General features: G+C 33.4%; 2 protein-coding genes across 3 annotated transcripts; one reads left to right on the top strand and one right to left on the bottom strand.

Annotated features, from left to right (window-relative positions):
* The first annotated feature begins 314 nt into the window (after positions 1–314).
* On the top strand, positions 315–3,257 carry LOC132641459 (uncharacterized). Of its 2 annotated transcripts, none has more exons than XM_060358461.1 (3): positions 315–530; positions 1,231–1,862; positions 2,506–3,257. In XM_060358461.1, exons 1-3 carry the CDS (start codon positions 357–359, stop codon positions 2,945–2,947), a joined length of 1,248 nt encoding a protein of 415 aa, XP_060214444.1. In that variant the 5' UTR covers positions 315–356; the 3' UTR covers positions 2,948–3,257. The 2 variants fall into 2 exon arrangements, with proteins under 2 accessions (XP_060214444.1, XP_060214453.1); XM_060358470.1 differs by having other exon boundaries at positions 1,234–1,862; positions 2,506–3,253.
* Positions 3,258–3,411: 154 nt separating this feature from the next.
* Positions 3,412–12,294, bottom strand: LOC132641449 (aldehyde dehydrogenase). Its single transcript, XM_060358455.1, has 10 exons — positions 11,862–12,294; positions 8,963–9,031; positions 8,777–8,873; positions 7,901–8,107; positions 6,153–6,268; positions 5,938–6,042; positions 5,667–5,839; positions 5,478–5,568; positions 4,539–4,688; positions 3,412–3,889 (listed from the first exon to the last, which is right to left on the bottom strand). The coding sequence occupies exons 1-10, from the start codon at positions 12,054–12,056 to the stop codon at positions 3,659–3,661; spliced, it is 1,434 nt and encodes a 477-aa protein (XP_060214438.1). The 5' UTR covers positions 12,057–12,294; the 3' UTR covers positions 3,412–3,658.
* Between the last annotated feature and the right edge of the window lie 5,295 nt (positions 12,295–17,589).

Here is a 17,589-nt window from a genome sequence, read left to right as displayed (position 1 = left end):
GTAAATGATAAGACATGAAGTAGAGAGACTGTAACAGTAAATTATACTCCCTCCGTTTTAATTTATGTGAACCCATTTGACTGGGCACAACGTTTAAGAAAGTAAAGAAGACTTTTAAACTTGTGGTGTAAATTGAGTCACATATATTTTGTGTGGCTATAAATCATTGCATAAAGGTAAATTGTTTTTAAATATAGAAAGAGATCATTTTTTTTTTCACGGATTAATAAGGAAATTCAACCAATCATAGCTATTAAAACGCATTATGTTTTTGACCAATCATCTGTTCTAAGATTAGACTTCAACTAATCTCACTTTCTCTCTCTCTCTGTAATTTTTTTCTGTGTGTTGGTTCCATGGCAGATCATTCACGGCCCACATCTCATGAGTTTTGCAGCAGTTTTGGCTTTGGAAGTGTGTGTAAAGTTTGTAAATCCTTCGTCTCAATTTTATCTCCTAAGAAGACACATAATCAACAACATAAAGATCAAAAGCCCAAATCCAATATCCTCCAAGATCATCATCACAAGGTATACTTGTATACCATATATTTTTTCATCATCACAAGGTATACTTGTATACCATTTATTTTTTCTTTCAAATTGGTTAGGTTGACAAGAATGTGAACCCCATGAATGTTGCTCAAAAATAAGATTTAAAAGATGGCAAGAAAATCGTTTAATAGGTTTGATTGAATTATTATCCTCTTTTCTTAATCTATGTGACATGCACGATTGTTTCACGAGAGCCAATATCTCTATATACTTTTTCTTTGTTTGCTTAAGAATTGGAAAATGAGGGATCTAATCATTTTTCAGAAACAGAATTAGACGTGTGAAATCAAGATAGATAATACTATTAACCAAAAATAATTTGATTTTTGCATATGTTTGAAAATCCTAAATTGTCTCACGAAAAAAATAAAAAAAATAAAAAAGTTCCCGATTAATGAATGTATGCACGCATAAGGCAGATCTTAAATTTAAATTTGACGGATTCAACTTTTATATCTGTTATCACCATTGAAAACATTGAACTTTTGCAATTATAGGTTTATATAGAACTTAGTATGTGTCGAAATTTTATGAATTTTTTACATATATATCAATGTTTCGTGTGAAGAATATTGAGTTAAGTTAAACTTGATGAATCCATGTTGCAATCGTCCATGCGCGTGTTGCATCACATGCATGCAGATGCTAACGTATGTTCTCTTCAATAATCAAATAGCAGGTTAGTGTAAAGAAAAGCAGTGTTGATGAAGCCATAGATGACATTGAAGAATTTAGATATAAACACAATGAAGGAGCACAAGGAGGCGGCCGACTTAATAATAATAAACACCAAAGCAACGAACATTATTACTACACAAGTTCTCCAATTTCAAGTCCTCCTAGTTCAAGAAACACTAGCCCTTCTCGACTCTCCAGGACTATTTCTCGAATTTTTCGGACCACAAGCGTAAAAAATCACAACTTTGTTCATTCCAGTAACGGCAGTGGTGGTGGTGGTGCTAGTGGTGGCAGTACTGGACCGGCATTCACGGGCACACTTTCGCGTAATGCCAGTCGTACGCATGATAGTCATGTTGACGTGACTACTCATGCAGCTCCAAAAACCTTTTCGCGGAGTGTGAGCCTACGGAATGGTGGTGGGGAAACACCCACAGCCTCAACAACATTACCAGCCTCGTTCTCGCGTAATGCTAGCCGGAGGAGCTCAACTCCGATAATGTTTTCCAACTCTACTGGATTGGTAAAGCCACCACCTACGGAAATGACACTTGAGTGCACCCTAGAGGAGTTGTGCTTTGGGTGCGTTAAGAAGATGAAAGTTACAAGAGATGCAATTACAGATATTGGGTAAGAGTTTGTTTACTACTCTTTTTGTTGTTATTTTTCTGACTTTAGCTTGTAGATATGACCTACTATTGGAATTAGTTACTCCCACTTTTTCAATTTTTTTGGCATAGTTTGACTTGTATTGAAATTTAAGAAAGAAATGAAGATATTTGATATTTGTGGTCATAAATAGGTCATAACATGAGGGGAAAATTCACAAATAGCCACTTTTCAACCCCTTTAACTGAAAACTCAGCCGTTGTCATGAAGTTTCAAATTCCACCAGTAAAACTCCATGATCTCCAGGATATGATCATAGAGTTTCCCCCATAGAATTTGAAGCAACATGACAATGACTATCTTTCAAAGCTAGAGTAAAAAAGTGGGCAGTGGACGTTATTTCTACTAACATTTGTGGGGCTATAAGGCTTTTGAACTCTATGATCTTAAACATTCCATAATGTTTGTGTGGCTATAAAAGTATATTAAAGAAAAAATAAGATTGTCATAAAATATAGGAGTAGAAGCTTATCATACTTTTTGGAAGAGGGAGTACTATTTATTTGATTCCATTGGTTATAACATTAAATAACTAGCCTCTAAGTTAGTGATATGCCTTACTATCATATCCGCTGAGGATGTGTCCTCTGTTCATTTTTTTCAGGCTAGCAGAAGAGGAGGAAGTACTAACAATCAAAGTGAAGCCAGGATGGACAAAAGGTACAAAGATAACATTTGAAGGCAAAGGTAATGAGAGGCTAGGCACTTCCCCAGCAGATGTAATCTTCGTGATCGGAGAAAAACGACACCCTCTATTCAAGAGAGACGGCGACGATTTGGAGTTGGCAGTAGAAATCCCATTGGTAAAAGCTCTAACAGGTTGCACTATTTCCATACCTTTGTTGGGTGGGGAGAAGATGAGTTTAACCGTGGATGATATTATTTGTCCTGGTTATGAAAAGATTATAGCAGGACAAGGTATGCCTAAGCCCAAAGAGGAAGGGACCAGAGGGAACTTGATTGTCACTTTCTTAGTAGCATTTCCAACTGAACTTACGGAGGAACAGAAGTCTGATGTAGTCAGGATTTTAGAAGATTCATGTTGAGGGAAACTAATTTGGTTTTTCTTGGTGGGCTTGATTTGCAATTAGATGTACCGTACCAAGTAAAACAAGGTATTAGAATGATGCAGGTTGTTAAAATGGTGCTTGGTTTTCTCTTAACAAAAGAAAGGAGCTTCTTCACAAGTGTTCCAGAACTATTGAGACTCTTACCAATAGATTTGTATGTTCTAGGTTTCTTCTTCTGGATTAGTTAGAAGAATTTTCTTTTATAATCAGCTAATACTATTCTATTAAAACATTAATAGGCATTGTATGCAAGAAATAGTGTATGCAGTGGTTAGACCATCCCCAGTAATAAGCCCTATAGCCATCCTGATCAGAATAGCCAACTAGTAAGCATTAGATGATTAACCTCAATATGTTAATGAATTTGTATCCAAACTGTGGATCATATTAGCAATGTCGACACAGTATGCACAGCGCAGTAAACTCTAATAAAAATAAAATTTAACAACTAAAACTCTATTATTGATAATAATTAAACAATGTTAACATTTATACAAGAAAAATAAATATGTAGTAACTTCCCGGATATATGAAATTTAATAAAAGAAGTGACTTGAACATGTTTATGCCTCCAGGTGGAAACACTGTGATCACCTACTTCTAGGATAATATCCAGCGACTGGAAAGCTATAAGAACGGCAGTGGGCTCAGACCAGAAAATCCGAGCTTCAAATTTTAAATGAACATTTACCACCCAAACAGAGCACGAATGAGCCCGAGTATATTGCCATTTAACAGGGCTTTGAGAAATCGCGTCTTTCCAGGTGTATAAGGTGGATATCTCGCAGCTACTTCCCCGCCAAAACTGCGGCGCAGAACTGCCTTCTTGTGGCTGAAAGCTTCAAATGAGAATCTACCATGGTATGAACCCATTCCACTTTCCCCGACTCCTCCAAATGGAAGAGAGGAAATCGCAAGCTGCATGATATGAATATTACAGTTCATCAATAGATTTGACATTTGACAAGTGCGCACTGAATCATATAAAATTAGATAAACCAATGAAATCCAGCAACAGCACGCACGATTAACCAATGAAAAATTTATCGTACAGTTTAGATACTCCTCAGCATTCGTGATTAAGAAATGTATCAGATACTCTATATTCATTCTCAGTAGCAATCTGAAGGCCAAATAATAATACACCAAAATAGTACATTTCGACACACAAATTACTTTTACCTTTGCTACTTTCTCTAGATACGAAAAATCTCTTCTAAAAATAGTTTCTCTCCCTCTCAGGTGTCGTATCAAGCTTAATGCTTCAGACATTTTGTTTCCTATTTCATTTTCAACTTCAAAAAATCTTAGTTGAATCTTCACCAGCAATAATCTCTCAAATTATCACTTTGAATCTTCCCAAACCCTATCGAAAGAAAACTATCGACAATTTCACATTTGCTTGTAAAATATAATAGTCTGAGAAAGTTTGAGATCAGCATGAGGACTTTAAAGTATATTAATGTGATAATTCAATGCATGTCTCCTAAGCAGATAAATAAACCTGAAGTCATCTTAGCACAAGTCGAGCTTAGAAAATTTGATTAGTAGGCAAAGATAGAATTACATGTAAAGTGGTGTCATTGATCAGCAGACCGCCTGCTGATATATTCATGATGAACTCCTCCACCAGTTTCTTCTTGTTTGTGAACAGATATGCTGCAAGTGGCTTTTCTCTGGCATTAATGAAGTGTATTGCATCCTCCACTTTATTGACCTTCACAAAAAGAGAAGCAACACCTATTCAGGCCAAGAACTTCACCGAGGCAAACGGTACTGTCAACAGACTAAAATAGAATTTTCAGCAAATCGCCCACCTGAGCTTTGTTCATTCTCAAAAGTTGGAAGTTGGTCATTTTAGACTTAATGATGTAGCTAAAAATCTGTTAAGCTTTGACCTATAGCTTAAAGTTTATACTCTGTATTGTTTAGTACATGGACAGAAATGGCATAATAATTGCCAAGAAGATGGAGCTGCCAAAAGAGAGTATCCTCATTTGGGCTGGTCCGAGTAAAAGTAAGAGCCATAGATTTTCACAGTTGTCTAAGCAGTTTTGTTGCTGATGAATTTCAATACCAAAAAAGACGCGAAATTTAGAGCCTGTTTGGATGGGCTTAAAATAAGCAACTTATAAGCTGAAAACAGCTTATAAGCCCAAAAAAAATAAGTTGGGGTAGCCCAACTTATTTTTTTTGGCTTATAAGCTGCTTTAGATAAGCTAAGCCAAACGGGCCCAATTATTTTTTTGAGCTTATTTTAGCACAAAATGGCTTATAAGCTGGCCAGCCAAACACTCAAAAAAGCTGAAAACAGCTTATAAGCCAATCCAAACGGGCTCTTAATAAGTTATTCTAGAAAATTGACCATCTTGTAGACAAAATCTAATTCATTAGAAGGTCATAACTACTGTTATCAGCGAACTTTTTGTTACCAAGACAAAAGAGAGCATCTCTTACAGGCAGTGTAGGTCTACAAGTCACCTCTTACAGGCAGTGTAGGTCTTACCGTGATGATAGGAAGTAAAGGACCAAATATTTCCTCCTTCATGATTAAAGAATCTTCCGGGACATCCAGAAGAATTGTAGGAGCAATCTTTCTGATATTAGGAAAAGAATATAAGTAATGATTTCTCAGCTCATAAAAAGATATCTTTATGATAATAGGTTAGGGGAGAAAGAGTGTGTTTCGACTCACAAGTTATTTTCATCTCTTTGACCTCCATGAACTACCTTATCAACAACCTTATTATCATCCAGTAACTTTGATAGTCGATGAAAGTGGTTAGCATTCACAATGCGAGACAGATCTCCTGATTTTAGTGGATCCTTCCCGTAGAAATTCTCCAATTCAAGTTTCATAGCATCTAGCTGGCAAAGAGGAATCAGAGGAACAAAAACTAAAAACAATGAGTAACAGATTTTGCATAATGTCACACATAAAAGCTCCTTGGTCTCATAAAACGCACCAATTTTGGCACATTCTCTTTGGTAGTGACTATATAATCAGGAGAGATGCACGCTTGTCCGTTGTTGCAGCCCCACTTGCCAGCAATAATACGCCTTACTGCAACCTTAAAGCAACAACAATTTGATTATAAAAAAGAAAAATTGAGAAGCTCATTATTATGAATTTTGGCATTGTATGTTCTAACTTAGAGACTGAACAAATAAGAAATATTACCTTGAAATTGATGTTTGAATCAACAACAACTGGAGATTTTCCACCCAGCTCCAAAACCACAGGTGTCAGGTGCTTTGCAGCAGCCGCCATCACAATCCGTCCAACTTTTCCGTTTCCTACAGTATTGTTTGTTTGATTGCAAATGATAACATGAATATATAACTCACTAGCTATTATCATAGTGAACAGATCAACTACAGATACGTCTGGCAAACAAAACTTACTTGCCCAAGTTAGTATCTTATCTTTATCACAATGTCTACTAATACATGTGAACCTTGCAATCCAAACTAACCGTCAGTAGAATTTTAGTCGATTAGACTTATTATTGCACGGAAGCTCACATGCACATACAAGGGTGGGCTGACAGACTTTGGTCTGCTCTTCTTTTTTATCAAGTTTCCAGTAAAAATATCAGAAATGGAGAAGAAGATATCCCTCTGACTACTACCGAGAACTAACAATAACACAGTTTCAATTTGTTGTCTCGTTTCCCCTGCCATGGGGGGAGGGGGATGTGTATATGGGGATCCATAAAGAAGTTACTTTTAGCTAATATTAATTTTAAAATAAATCAAGGACCCTGTTGTTAAGGGATCCCCAACCCTGCCGTTGGTAAATACAGCTCCTCCCCTAGTGAAGCTTAGCATTAAGAGTACTTAAGAAAATATCATGATCTATTGGTATCAGTAATATACATTCAATAAGATTTCAAATATACAGCAGTCAAAGTTTCTAACAAGTTTAGTATCAACCAACTATGCCTCAATTTCAAACCAGTCAAGGTCGAGTATGTGAATCCTCTAAATCCGCTTATACAATTCGGGTTCATTTCTTGGCAATACTACTACCTAATTTGTCTTCTAAGACATATTAGGTTATTTTAAACTCGAGGTTCTCTAAATCTCATACTTAGTCCCCACACTGACATGCAAGTTGGCAAACCCAAACCAAATGTGTGTAAAAATAACAACCAAGTCTTAATCTAAACTATATTATTGCTTTTGTGGATAGCGTGCTTACACTGTTCTGTTCTTAGATAAGTCTGCATTAATTCAGAGAGATTGTAGATATGTTGAGGTAACTTTATTTACATGTACCTCGTCCCCGTTTAGCACCTTATAAGGTTGTACCTGTGGACCAATGTATTTTGAGGTCAACGTAAGACATTTCTAAGCCAGGATACTGCCTTCTATGTTTGTTACTTGCACCCTTTTCTGATGTGGTCATTTCTAATATTGTCCACCTTATAACTCTCATATAACATTGCAGGTGTCACAACCTTCGTATAGAATTTGCCTTTGACTTTGTTAGGTATCTTTCTATACATGATACTCACATTGCACCGTCCTATTTCGACCATTTCATATATATTCTATGTAGTACATGTTCCTCTACCATGTCATTCTCCTACAAAGCAAATTAGATGTTTAAATTAATGGCATTTAGGCACCTCAATCAGTCTAATGTTATATCACATTCATTCTCTTTAGCGGGTTACACTTGTGATGCATTAGAAAATAGGTGACGTAAAAGCAAAAACTATCAAGACCTGTCAATTACACTGTAGGAAAATTACCAAATTGTTAACCAACCAGTTCAGTAGTCTCCGAAGCCTAAAAGATTTTTAAAAAAAAATCGCCACCGGAGATGCTTACAGATTTGGGCATATATAAATAATCCTCCCAGATATTTTACTCTATAAATGACATGGAGATAAAGTGGACTAGTAATGAAGTTTTTCAGACCTGTATAGAGTATCTTATCCCATTTTTGCTCCAGTAATGCAGTTGTCTCGGGTACTGCGCCTTCTACAACTCTAATAGCAGTCGCATCCATATACTGCCCCAAAAGTTTTGCCAGCAATGAAGATGTAGCTGGGGCTACTTCTGATGGTTTCAGAACTACAGCATTACCAGCAGCAATAGCTCCGATCACTGGATCAAGGGATAACACTGGAATAGAAAGAAGGGGGGGGGGGGGGGGGGGGGGGGGAATAACATAGTATCAATAACTGATTAATACATCCGCACTGTAACTTTTCATCTAACGTATACTCATCTATCATAAAACAATCAGACAGTAGCAGTAAACTACTGATAAAGGATAAATGGAAAACTCGCCATCAAGAAGGACAAAGGCACCTTGGAAGGCTTGCAATAGAAAAGGATAAAACATACTGGAATCTGCTTAGATTTTGGCTTTTCATTCTGGAAAAACAGATAGTTTGACCAGAGTGAAACTTTAATACTAAATATGACCGAGTCTTCATTGCCAGATATGTCAAGCACAGACGGTCAGTGTAAGCACATGAGGGGTGTGTTTCTCTCCGCATTGTGAGTCACAAAGATCTAAAGTTCCAAAAACAAAAAGCAAGAAGATTCATCCTAAAATTCTCAGTTATTGACATTATTCATTCATAATTTCATATATAGTATTTAGTTTCAAAGAGTCACCATAACCTGATTATATGGTGATTATAAGAGTTTATAACACAACAGAAATTTCTGCAAAAGAAAGTGATTTGACTGTTTTCTAACTTGAGACTTGCTTAAAGATATATTGAAAGGAGAAACTAATCACACGCACTTATGAAGGAGATAAATGGACAGAGTTTCACATACAGAACGGATAGTTCCACGCTGATATGACCAATACAACACCGAGGGGTTCCGGAACTATTTCAGCTGATGAAGGAAACGTGGTTAATGAAGCTTTGACCTGTAATTTCCATATGTTAGCATCAACGGGCTTCTATTAATTTGTAACCAAGGTAGTATCTGTATCTATAAATACATATAAAGATTTACTTTTTCCGGTTTCATCCACCGTTTTAGTTCCTTCAATGCAAGCTTACACGCTGATTTCATCATAGAAATCTGCATTAAAAGAACACATGAATCAGAAGACAGAAAGAAAAGTGGATCGAACATAACTAAGAAGTTCCTTGACTAAATATAAGATATCTATGCCCTTCCCATGAGCTTCTATATATTTATGATAAAACTATTTCTGCTATTATCAAAACAGAATATAAGAAAAGTATTCAACCAAATACTTCAATGTAACTGAACAGGGTCAACTTTACTGGACTTGGATGTTGATTTTTTTTTTTTTTTTTTTTTGAAACTGGGACTTGGATGTTGAATTTTAATCAAAAAGCACTGCTTGGGTTAAAATTGTGCCTTCCCAATACTTCAACTATTTTCCAGAGTAATCATGTCATAAAACTCTGAAATATCAACCTTAGTCAAAACCAGCGCACATTCTTACGGTGAGCATTCACATTGATCATATGGGGCACAGCAGGATTTCCTGTCTATGAAATGTATATTTACTTTAAGTAGATAAGAGAAGATCAAAGGTGTTGCAACAAAATTTACTTCAGTATAAATGTATTCAGTATCTGCTGTCTAACTGACAGTCCTGATTCATTGATGAAAGGAGACACAATTTTTTTTCTTGGCACTGCTATGTCCTCGCTGTTATCAGTTGTCACGATATTTCTTCTCTTTATCTATTGGTGTAAACTCTCAGTATCTCGCAAGAGCATGACGTGTGGAAACAGCAAAACAGACCATAATCGGTTTCATTTATTGCATAATTGTCCACTTAACCTTCAAATCTTGTCCAAAATTCGGACCATCTAAAACAATAAAAAGGAGGTCCATATCAACAAAATCTTTGTCCTACTGTTTGAAGGGACACAAAGATCTTCCATCAATAAAGGAGCAGCCAGAAGATATGTTTGATTTTCCTTTAATCTTAACACAGCCAAATAGTTCACTCTGAGAACATTCAACAATACAAGCCAGAAAACTAAACATGAAAAGAGAAGAGAACTGATTTTGCACTAGACTATTTAACTAAAATCTAAATACTAAATCTGCAACCGTGAAAAAAAGACAGAAAATCCAACTTTACATAATTGATTTAAAAGCAGAAAAATACCCAACAAACAAAAAGAGCCTGTAAAATTTTCAATTACTAAACAACAACAACAACAACGACATACCCAGTTCAATTACTAAACCAATACTAAAATTGTATAACTTATACTTTACTAATTCCTTCCATGCGATTGTTCAAGGACGTATAAAAGTCACAAATGGAAGAAAAAGAATAAACTAAACAAGTCCTCAAAAATCCCATGATTAATTTAAAAGTCATAAGCTTGTAAAACAAAATCTTTAGAGGAGTTCCAAATCCGAGAGAAGCAGATTATACTTAATAAATCAGCACGCAATAATTCCAATCCCAACCTTAGAATTTCCTATCAATCCTCAACATTATTGTTCAGATATTACAACGAGGTTCCAAAAACTCAGAATTTCCTATCACACAACGAAATATAAACAATTATGCAATTCACTCTTCCTTGATGTCGTGGTAGAGCTAGGATTTTCACTAGGAGATTCAAAATATAAAGGAAGTAAATACACAAAGAAGCCAAGGAGATTCAACATCTACTATATATACATAAAAAATAATTTTGACCTTGTATATACAGTGTAATTTTTCAACAAAGGGATCCGCATAGCTCCACCCCTGTTGCTATCTCCGAAATTATATATACATAATTTAAATACTCATAATTTGCTATCACACAACGAAATTTCCAATCACGCATAATTTTCCAACTTTATTGTTCAGATATATTAATTCTACCAAGAGGCCCTAAAAAACTCATACTTCCCAATCACACAACGAAATATTAATACCAATTATATATGCAGTTCACTCTTCCTTGTTCCATGTAATGGAGAGCGCATAAACAAACAGATATGCATATAATTTAAAGGAAGAAGAGTAACAAATAATAAACCTCGTGAACAAAGGCTTCGAGTTCAGGCTTAGAGAAGTTAGAATTAAGAAGAAAGGTGACTTTCCGAGATTATAACTATTAGTTGAGTGACCATGTGAGAAATCAGCACACTATAATTGCAATTCCAACTTTATGTTCTATATATTGTACGAAAGGTGCTGAAAACTCAGAATTCCCTATCAGACAACGAAATATAACCAATTCAGTTTTCCTTGATGTCTCATGAGAAAGCTAAGATTTTCATTAGGAGATTCATTATATAAAGAAGTAAATACACAAAGAAGCCAAGTAGATTAAACAACAACTATATACACATAAAAATTTATTTGACCTTGTATATATAATGTAATTTTTCAACAAAGGATTCACATAGCTCCGCCCCTGTTGCTGTCTCCGAAATTATATGTACATAATTTAAATACTCATAACTTCCTATCACACATAACTTTATTGTTCAGATATTAAATTCTACCAAGTGGCGCTAGTAAAAACTCATAATTTCTTATCACACAACGAAAGATTAGTAGCAATTATATATATGCAGTTCACTCTTACTTGTTACATGTAATCGAGAGCGGATACATAGACAGATGATGTAAAGGAAGAAGAGTGATAAACCTTATGAACAAAGGCCTCGTGTTCAGGCTTAGAGAGGTCACAATTAAGAAGAAAGGTGACTTTCCGAGATTATAACTATTAATTGAGTGATCAACCAATTCGATATTCCAATCCCAACTTTATGTTCCATATATTGGACAAAAGGTGCTGAAAACTCAGAACTTCCTATCAATAACGAAATATTACTACCAACTATGCAGGCCTGAAATTATGTGTACAACAGATATGCATATAATATAAAGGAAGAAGAGTGCTAATTAATAAACCTCGTGAACGAAGGCTTCGAGTTCAGGTTTAGAGAGGTCAGAATTAAGAGCATCAACAATCTCCTTTTCATGATGTTCAGCAATCTTTAACAGAGCTTTCAACTGCGACACTCTCCACTCGTACTTCTTCGTCTTCCCACTCGCGTACGTGTCCCTCAGTTCCTTCACAATGACCTCTGTATCCACCATAGCCATTTCTCTGCGATATGCACTTTGACTATACAACTTGTATATATGTCTGCCACGACTTTGTATTTGTCGCCGGCGATTTGTGTGTGTATGTAGCTATAGATGTAGGAATTGTTTATTTGTTGATAAATGACGGAATTTTGGATGTATAAATAGTTGAATATTGTATTACTACTAGTATGTGATTTAATAATTATACAAATTCGAAAAGACAAGTCCGGTTGTAGGAGGGACTGTCGTTCATAGTATCTAATAAAATAATGCACATCATCTGGTAAAGTGTGTTTTATCTTTGCGAAAGAAGGCCACGCTAAGGAGAGTGATTCTCACGCTCGTAATATATATATATATATATATATATATATATATATATATATATTTTCTTAAAAAAAACACAATTAATGCACTTTATTCACATGTGTTGGATGATTCCAGGTTGTTATTTTAGGCAATGGGTTGTCCATAAAATATAGGGAGGCTAATATGATTGACAAACATTCTAACAAGATATGAGAAGACGTGGGGGCATTGATAATCAGGTTAATTATTAATTACTACAAGAAAGTACTGAAATGACAACAGTTTTTTTGGTAATAAAAATAATATAATTGGCAAAATTTAATATTTGGTAAAAACTTAATTTTATTGTTGCATATATGATGAATTTTTTAAAAATAATTTTTTTTTATTGTCAAATAATTTAATTTTGTTGTCATAGTATTGACTGTTGTTGCAAAAAGTACTTTTGGTAACAACAAAAAAGTTGTTGCACGTCGTTGCAATAACAGCCTTTGAGAAAAATTTATGCAACAATAAAAAAAATGTTATAACCAAAAGTATTTTTTGCAACAATAGTCTATCTATAGCAACAAAAATATTTTTATTGGCAATTATCTTCTTTCTTGTATATAAAGAAAATATTGTATTTTGGAACACTCCATTTCATGTTTTACTTTATTTTAGCAAAGAGCATTCGAGCATTCAATCACTATGAGTCTATGACCGATTCCCTTGTGTAATAAACTCTATTAAATTTTCGCATTTAATTTAAGTCACTTTTTTCAGGAAAAAGAAGACAGCTAATTTTACCACGGAAGAATATTCTATGAAACTAAGAGGAGAAAAAGAGGGAATTTCTATATATATATACAAACACACACCCTATTAATAAACGGGAATGGAGCAACTTCCCATCAAGGTGAATTGACGGAAAAGCCCTCGAGTTGCCTGAGTCTGCATTGGTCCACATTTTTTTTCTTAAGACTAAAAACAAAAAAGAAGGGGGGCCCACTGAAATAATTTCTTCACACGCCAACCATTTGACTTGCTCATTTGGGCTCTGCTTTGATATTGATTATTATAATATTACTATGTATTCTCTTTTTGGTAATTTAATAATTGATTATTATTATAATTATAGTATATTTACTACTTGATGTTACACAATTAAAAACAGTTTATAATTAAAATAATATTCTTGAAGATAATTTGATAAGTACAATTATTCTCTTTTTTTTCAACTAAGAAGGAAAAAGGAGTTGTCTTCTGCATGCCAACTGTCTCTTTCAAAATACTAACAAAATTTTATGAAAAAAATACACTAGGAAATTTGAGTATAAACTTAATTTACATTCGTAAAAAAATATAATAAGGAAAGTTTTTACTACACGATGCTTACTTTTATATTAGCCATGTTTCGAATATATAAATTTAATGTTAGAGTAACTGTCATTAAAAAAGCTGAAGAATTGAAACGATTTATTATTGAAACCAAAATCAACAAGAAATATTTAACAAAAATAATTTAGAAAAAGGCTGAGTGTGCACATAATTGTACCAGCTCTAGCCGAGAAATGACAAGATTAAGTTACTTTATTACTTCCAACTATTTTAGAATAATGGGTAGGGCCAGTAAATATTGTTCATATATAATACATGAATCATTTTTAATATCTTCACTTTATCTTTAAATCTTTCTTAGGTAGACAAAAAGGGATTAATTTAAAGTTTCAAATAGTATATAATAAAAGTATAAAATTTGTTCATGGCCCGGGCCATCGTCGCTAGTTATTCCTATAGAAACAGGTACAGAATAATTATTGGAAAATTTTCAGAAATATATGTCGTTTTAACAAAAATAAAAATTGTCATAAAATAATCATTTTAGGAATTCAAGATAATAATTAGTGGTAATTGTTTTCAATTATACCCTTTTATTAAAGAACTATTTCTTTTAATAGTGCTCAATTCTCAAAAAATATCTAATAAATAGCAGCAACTTACTAAATGATATCTTTTATTTATTTATTTTAATGAGCGTAAAAAAAAAGTAAAACGACACTTATTTTAAGACGGATGGAGTAGAAAGTTAACTTATGTTGTAATAGGTTAAAAACTTAAAATGTACAGATGATTTGTCTTCCGTTTGGCCATAGATTTGGGGAACACATTTTGAAAATTTGTTTTCAAGACTTTGTTTGGCCATAAAATATTGACAGATTTTGAAAACAAATCTTCAAATCTCAAATTCTGGCTTAAAGCTGTTTTTGGCCAAGATCTATGTTTTGGCCTTTTCAAAACTTTTAAAAACTACTCCAAACTTTTGTATTTTGCAAAAGAAAACCAATCTATTTATGACCCAACTAGTTCGATCTACCATGTTCCTCCATTAAAGCCGCATCTACCATTTTTTCACTATTAAAAGCAGTCTCTTCTATAAAGTGAAGATTGTTCGTACAATGTGGAAAGATTATATTGACGAATAGCTAGTTACTATCGTTGTTTTTTCTTGCGCGGATAGATCTTTATATTGTAATTTGAATTGTAGTAGCTAGTAACTGTGTTATTAGCAATTGTTATTAAAATATCATGTTCTGCATAATTTGGGATTAGCAAGTATATATGTTTTGTATGATTGGGTATTCTTGATAGTTTTTAGAACTTATGGGTATAAGTAATGTTTCATGTTTGCCAAAACAAAAAGTGAAATATATTTTGAAAAACTATGATCAAACACATTTTCAAAACTTAAAAAACTTCACCCAAATCAAAATGTTCAAACAAAAAATTGGGAATCTATGATCAAAAGCTAGCTTGGAAAATTGTGCGGTTCAATATATGAATACTAAATTCTTCCAAAAAGAATATAACTTCAATTAAAGTGTTTCTTGGAAAACTTTTTTGGGAGAAAAAAAGTTTGTGTAAAAGAATATTCTTTCAAGGTTTTTTGGTCACGCTAGGTTACTGAAATAAGATAAATCTAAACTACTAAAAGTGTTTGTTGGAAAACTTTTTTGGGAGAAAAAAGTTTGTGTAAAAGAATATTGTTTCAAGGTTTTTGGTCACGTTAGGTATAATGAAATAAGATGAATCTAAACTACTCTAATTGACTAATCCTGTATTGATTACATTAATAAGGTACTGTTTGAATTTAGTTTTGATAGTATAATTTTAGAAAACCAGGTAGTGGAAATAGTGAAAAACATGTTTTTGAAAAAAAATTGTTTGGACTAGTTTTGAGAAAATAATTTATTACAACTTTTATGTTAGTGTTTAGCAAGAATATAGTTTGCTTTGTTTTCTTTTAGGGCTCGTTCAAAAAGTCATCACGTAATTAGATTTAGGTGTAATTACACAGTTTTGGCATGTTTGTTTGACCGAATAATTACTGGGTTAGCACAACTATAGAAAAAATTAAGTAATAATATGTATACATAGCTATAGATAAAATTAAGTAATAGTTCTTATATAATACTTATATATTTGTCAAACATTAATGTTTAGTTGTTGATAATTAAATTTTATTTTTAAAATTTGAAATATCTAACTGTGTAATTACACTTATGCAACCAAATAGTACACTTATAATTACAAAAAGGTTGTCTTAATAATTACTAGTCTGTATAATTACTACCCTTGAAATTACACCAATTACAATTACCAGTGGCTTTCCAAACAAACCTTAAGGTGAGAGAATGCTTCCTTTGACTAGGTATTAACAATATCTAATATATGAGTTTCTTATAGAGAGGTATTGTATTACGTACAGTATGGTATATATAAAATCATTTTCAATACCTAATAAGATAAATTATTATTCTATAATTAAATACATTACATTCGACAATTAAATACATTACATTCGACAATATTCTCTAATATTATACTCGCTTAAGCTCAATGAATTTAAATATACATATTTCTATTGGCTTTCAACATGCCTCCTCAAACTCAAGGTAGTAAATATCTTAGTTTGCTAATCAATACTAGCGACACAAGGTAAGTATGCCGAATTGGCATTTATCCTATCGTAATTGTCAAGAATCAAAATTTATTGGAAGCTTGCCTAAATCCAATCCCACAAGATAGTTAAGAAGAAACAAAAATAAAGGAGTGAGTATAAAATTTGATAGTGGATGTTGACCCTCTCCAAAGTTAGGACAAGTATGTTGGAAGGAGACGTGCAATCCAACTTAAACATTTAGCTACCTGTGGCCATAGATTTTGAAAGCTTTAAAAAAAATTGAGATCATTGTTTGTCTATGAAATTTGATTTTTTTTTTTTAAATGAAGAATTTTTTTTTTTCAAGTTCCAATTATTGGTTTAGACCAGCTTTTGGGTTTGAAATTTTTCTTCCGTTAACAAAACTTCAAATTTTTTTCAAAGTAAATGCATGTTCGAACACAACTTCAAATTCCAAAACATATTTTTCAACACAACTTCAAAAACTCTTTTTTCAAGTTTCACAAAATCTATGACTAAACGCTAGCTTACTATCAAGTCATAACATGGTAACATCAAATTAAAGGTTACTTAGGGTGTGTTCAGTATGAAGGAATATTTTTCATGGAAAATGTTATTTTTTAAAAAAATATTTTTCAGAAAAATAAGTGAGTTTCTTATTTATTTTCTTGTGTTCGGTACATAAGCAGAAAATATTATTCTAAAGGTGTTTGTATTATCTAGACAAATACTATGGGAGGTTGGGGTAGGGTGTGGGGTGGCGGGGATGGTGGCTATGGGGTGGGTTGTATATGAGGTGTATAAGAGGGTGGGAAAGACACAATCAATGTAGAATGTCATTTTGTGGAGGTTGTTTTTCCTACCTTCATTACGGAAGTCGTTTTCCTCGTTTTTAAATAACTAGCTTTCCTAAAGAAAATATTTTCTAAAAATGTTAACCAATCAAACATGAAAAAATTTAAAACATTTTCTAGAAAAAATTTCTTCCATACCGAACACACCATTAAACCATAATTCCGTGAACAGTCCTTGACATTGTCCATTTTGGCACACACGTTTAATGCATAAAGATTGCACCATAGATTTTAAGTTTAGGTTTTCTTTTCCTCATGGACTCCAACATTGCATTGGGTATATCTGATTATCCACCCAATCTACTAAAGCAATATCTAGCATAGCACTATACTGATAGGATAACGTATTAATCAACACCCAAACTGGTGTCACCCCTTGTTATGTTTTCTCGTCATTCCGACATAATCCACCAATGACGTTTGGAGATGCGATTTCAAATCA

The sequence above is a fragment of the Lycium barbarum genome, chromosome 1 (genome assembly GCF_019175385.1).
Source record: "Lycium barbarum isolate Lr01 chromosome 1, ASM1917538v2, whole genome shotgun sequence".
Classification (NCBI taxonomy): Eukaryota; Viridiplantae; Streptophyta; class Magnoliopsida; order Solanales; family Solanaceae; genus Lycium; species Lycium barbarum.
The sequence above is the reverse complement of the archived record's forward strand: the minus strand, read 5'-3'. Positions and strand labels throughout refer to the sequence as shown.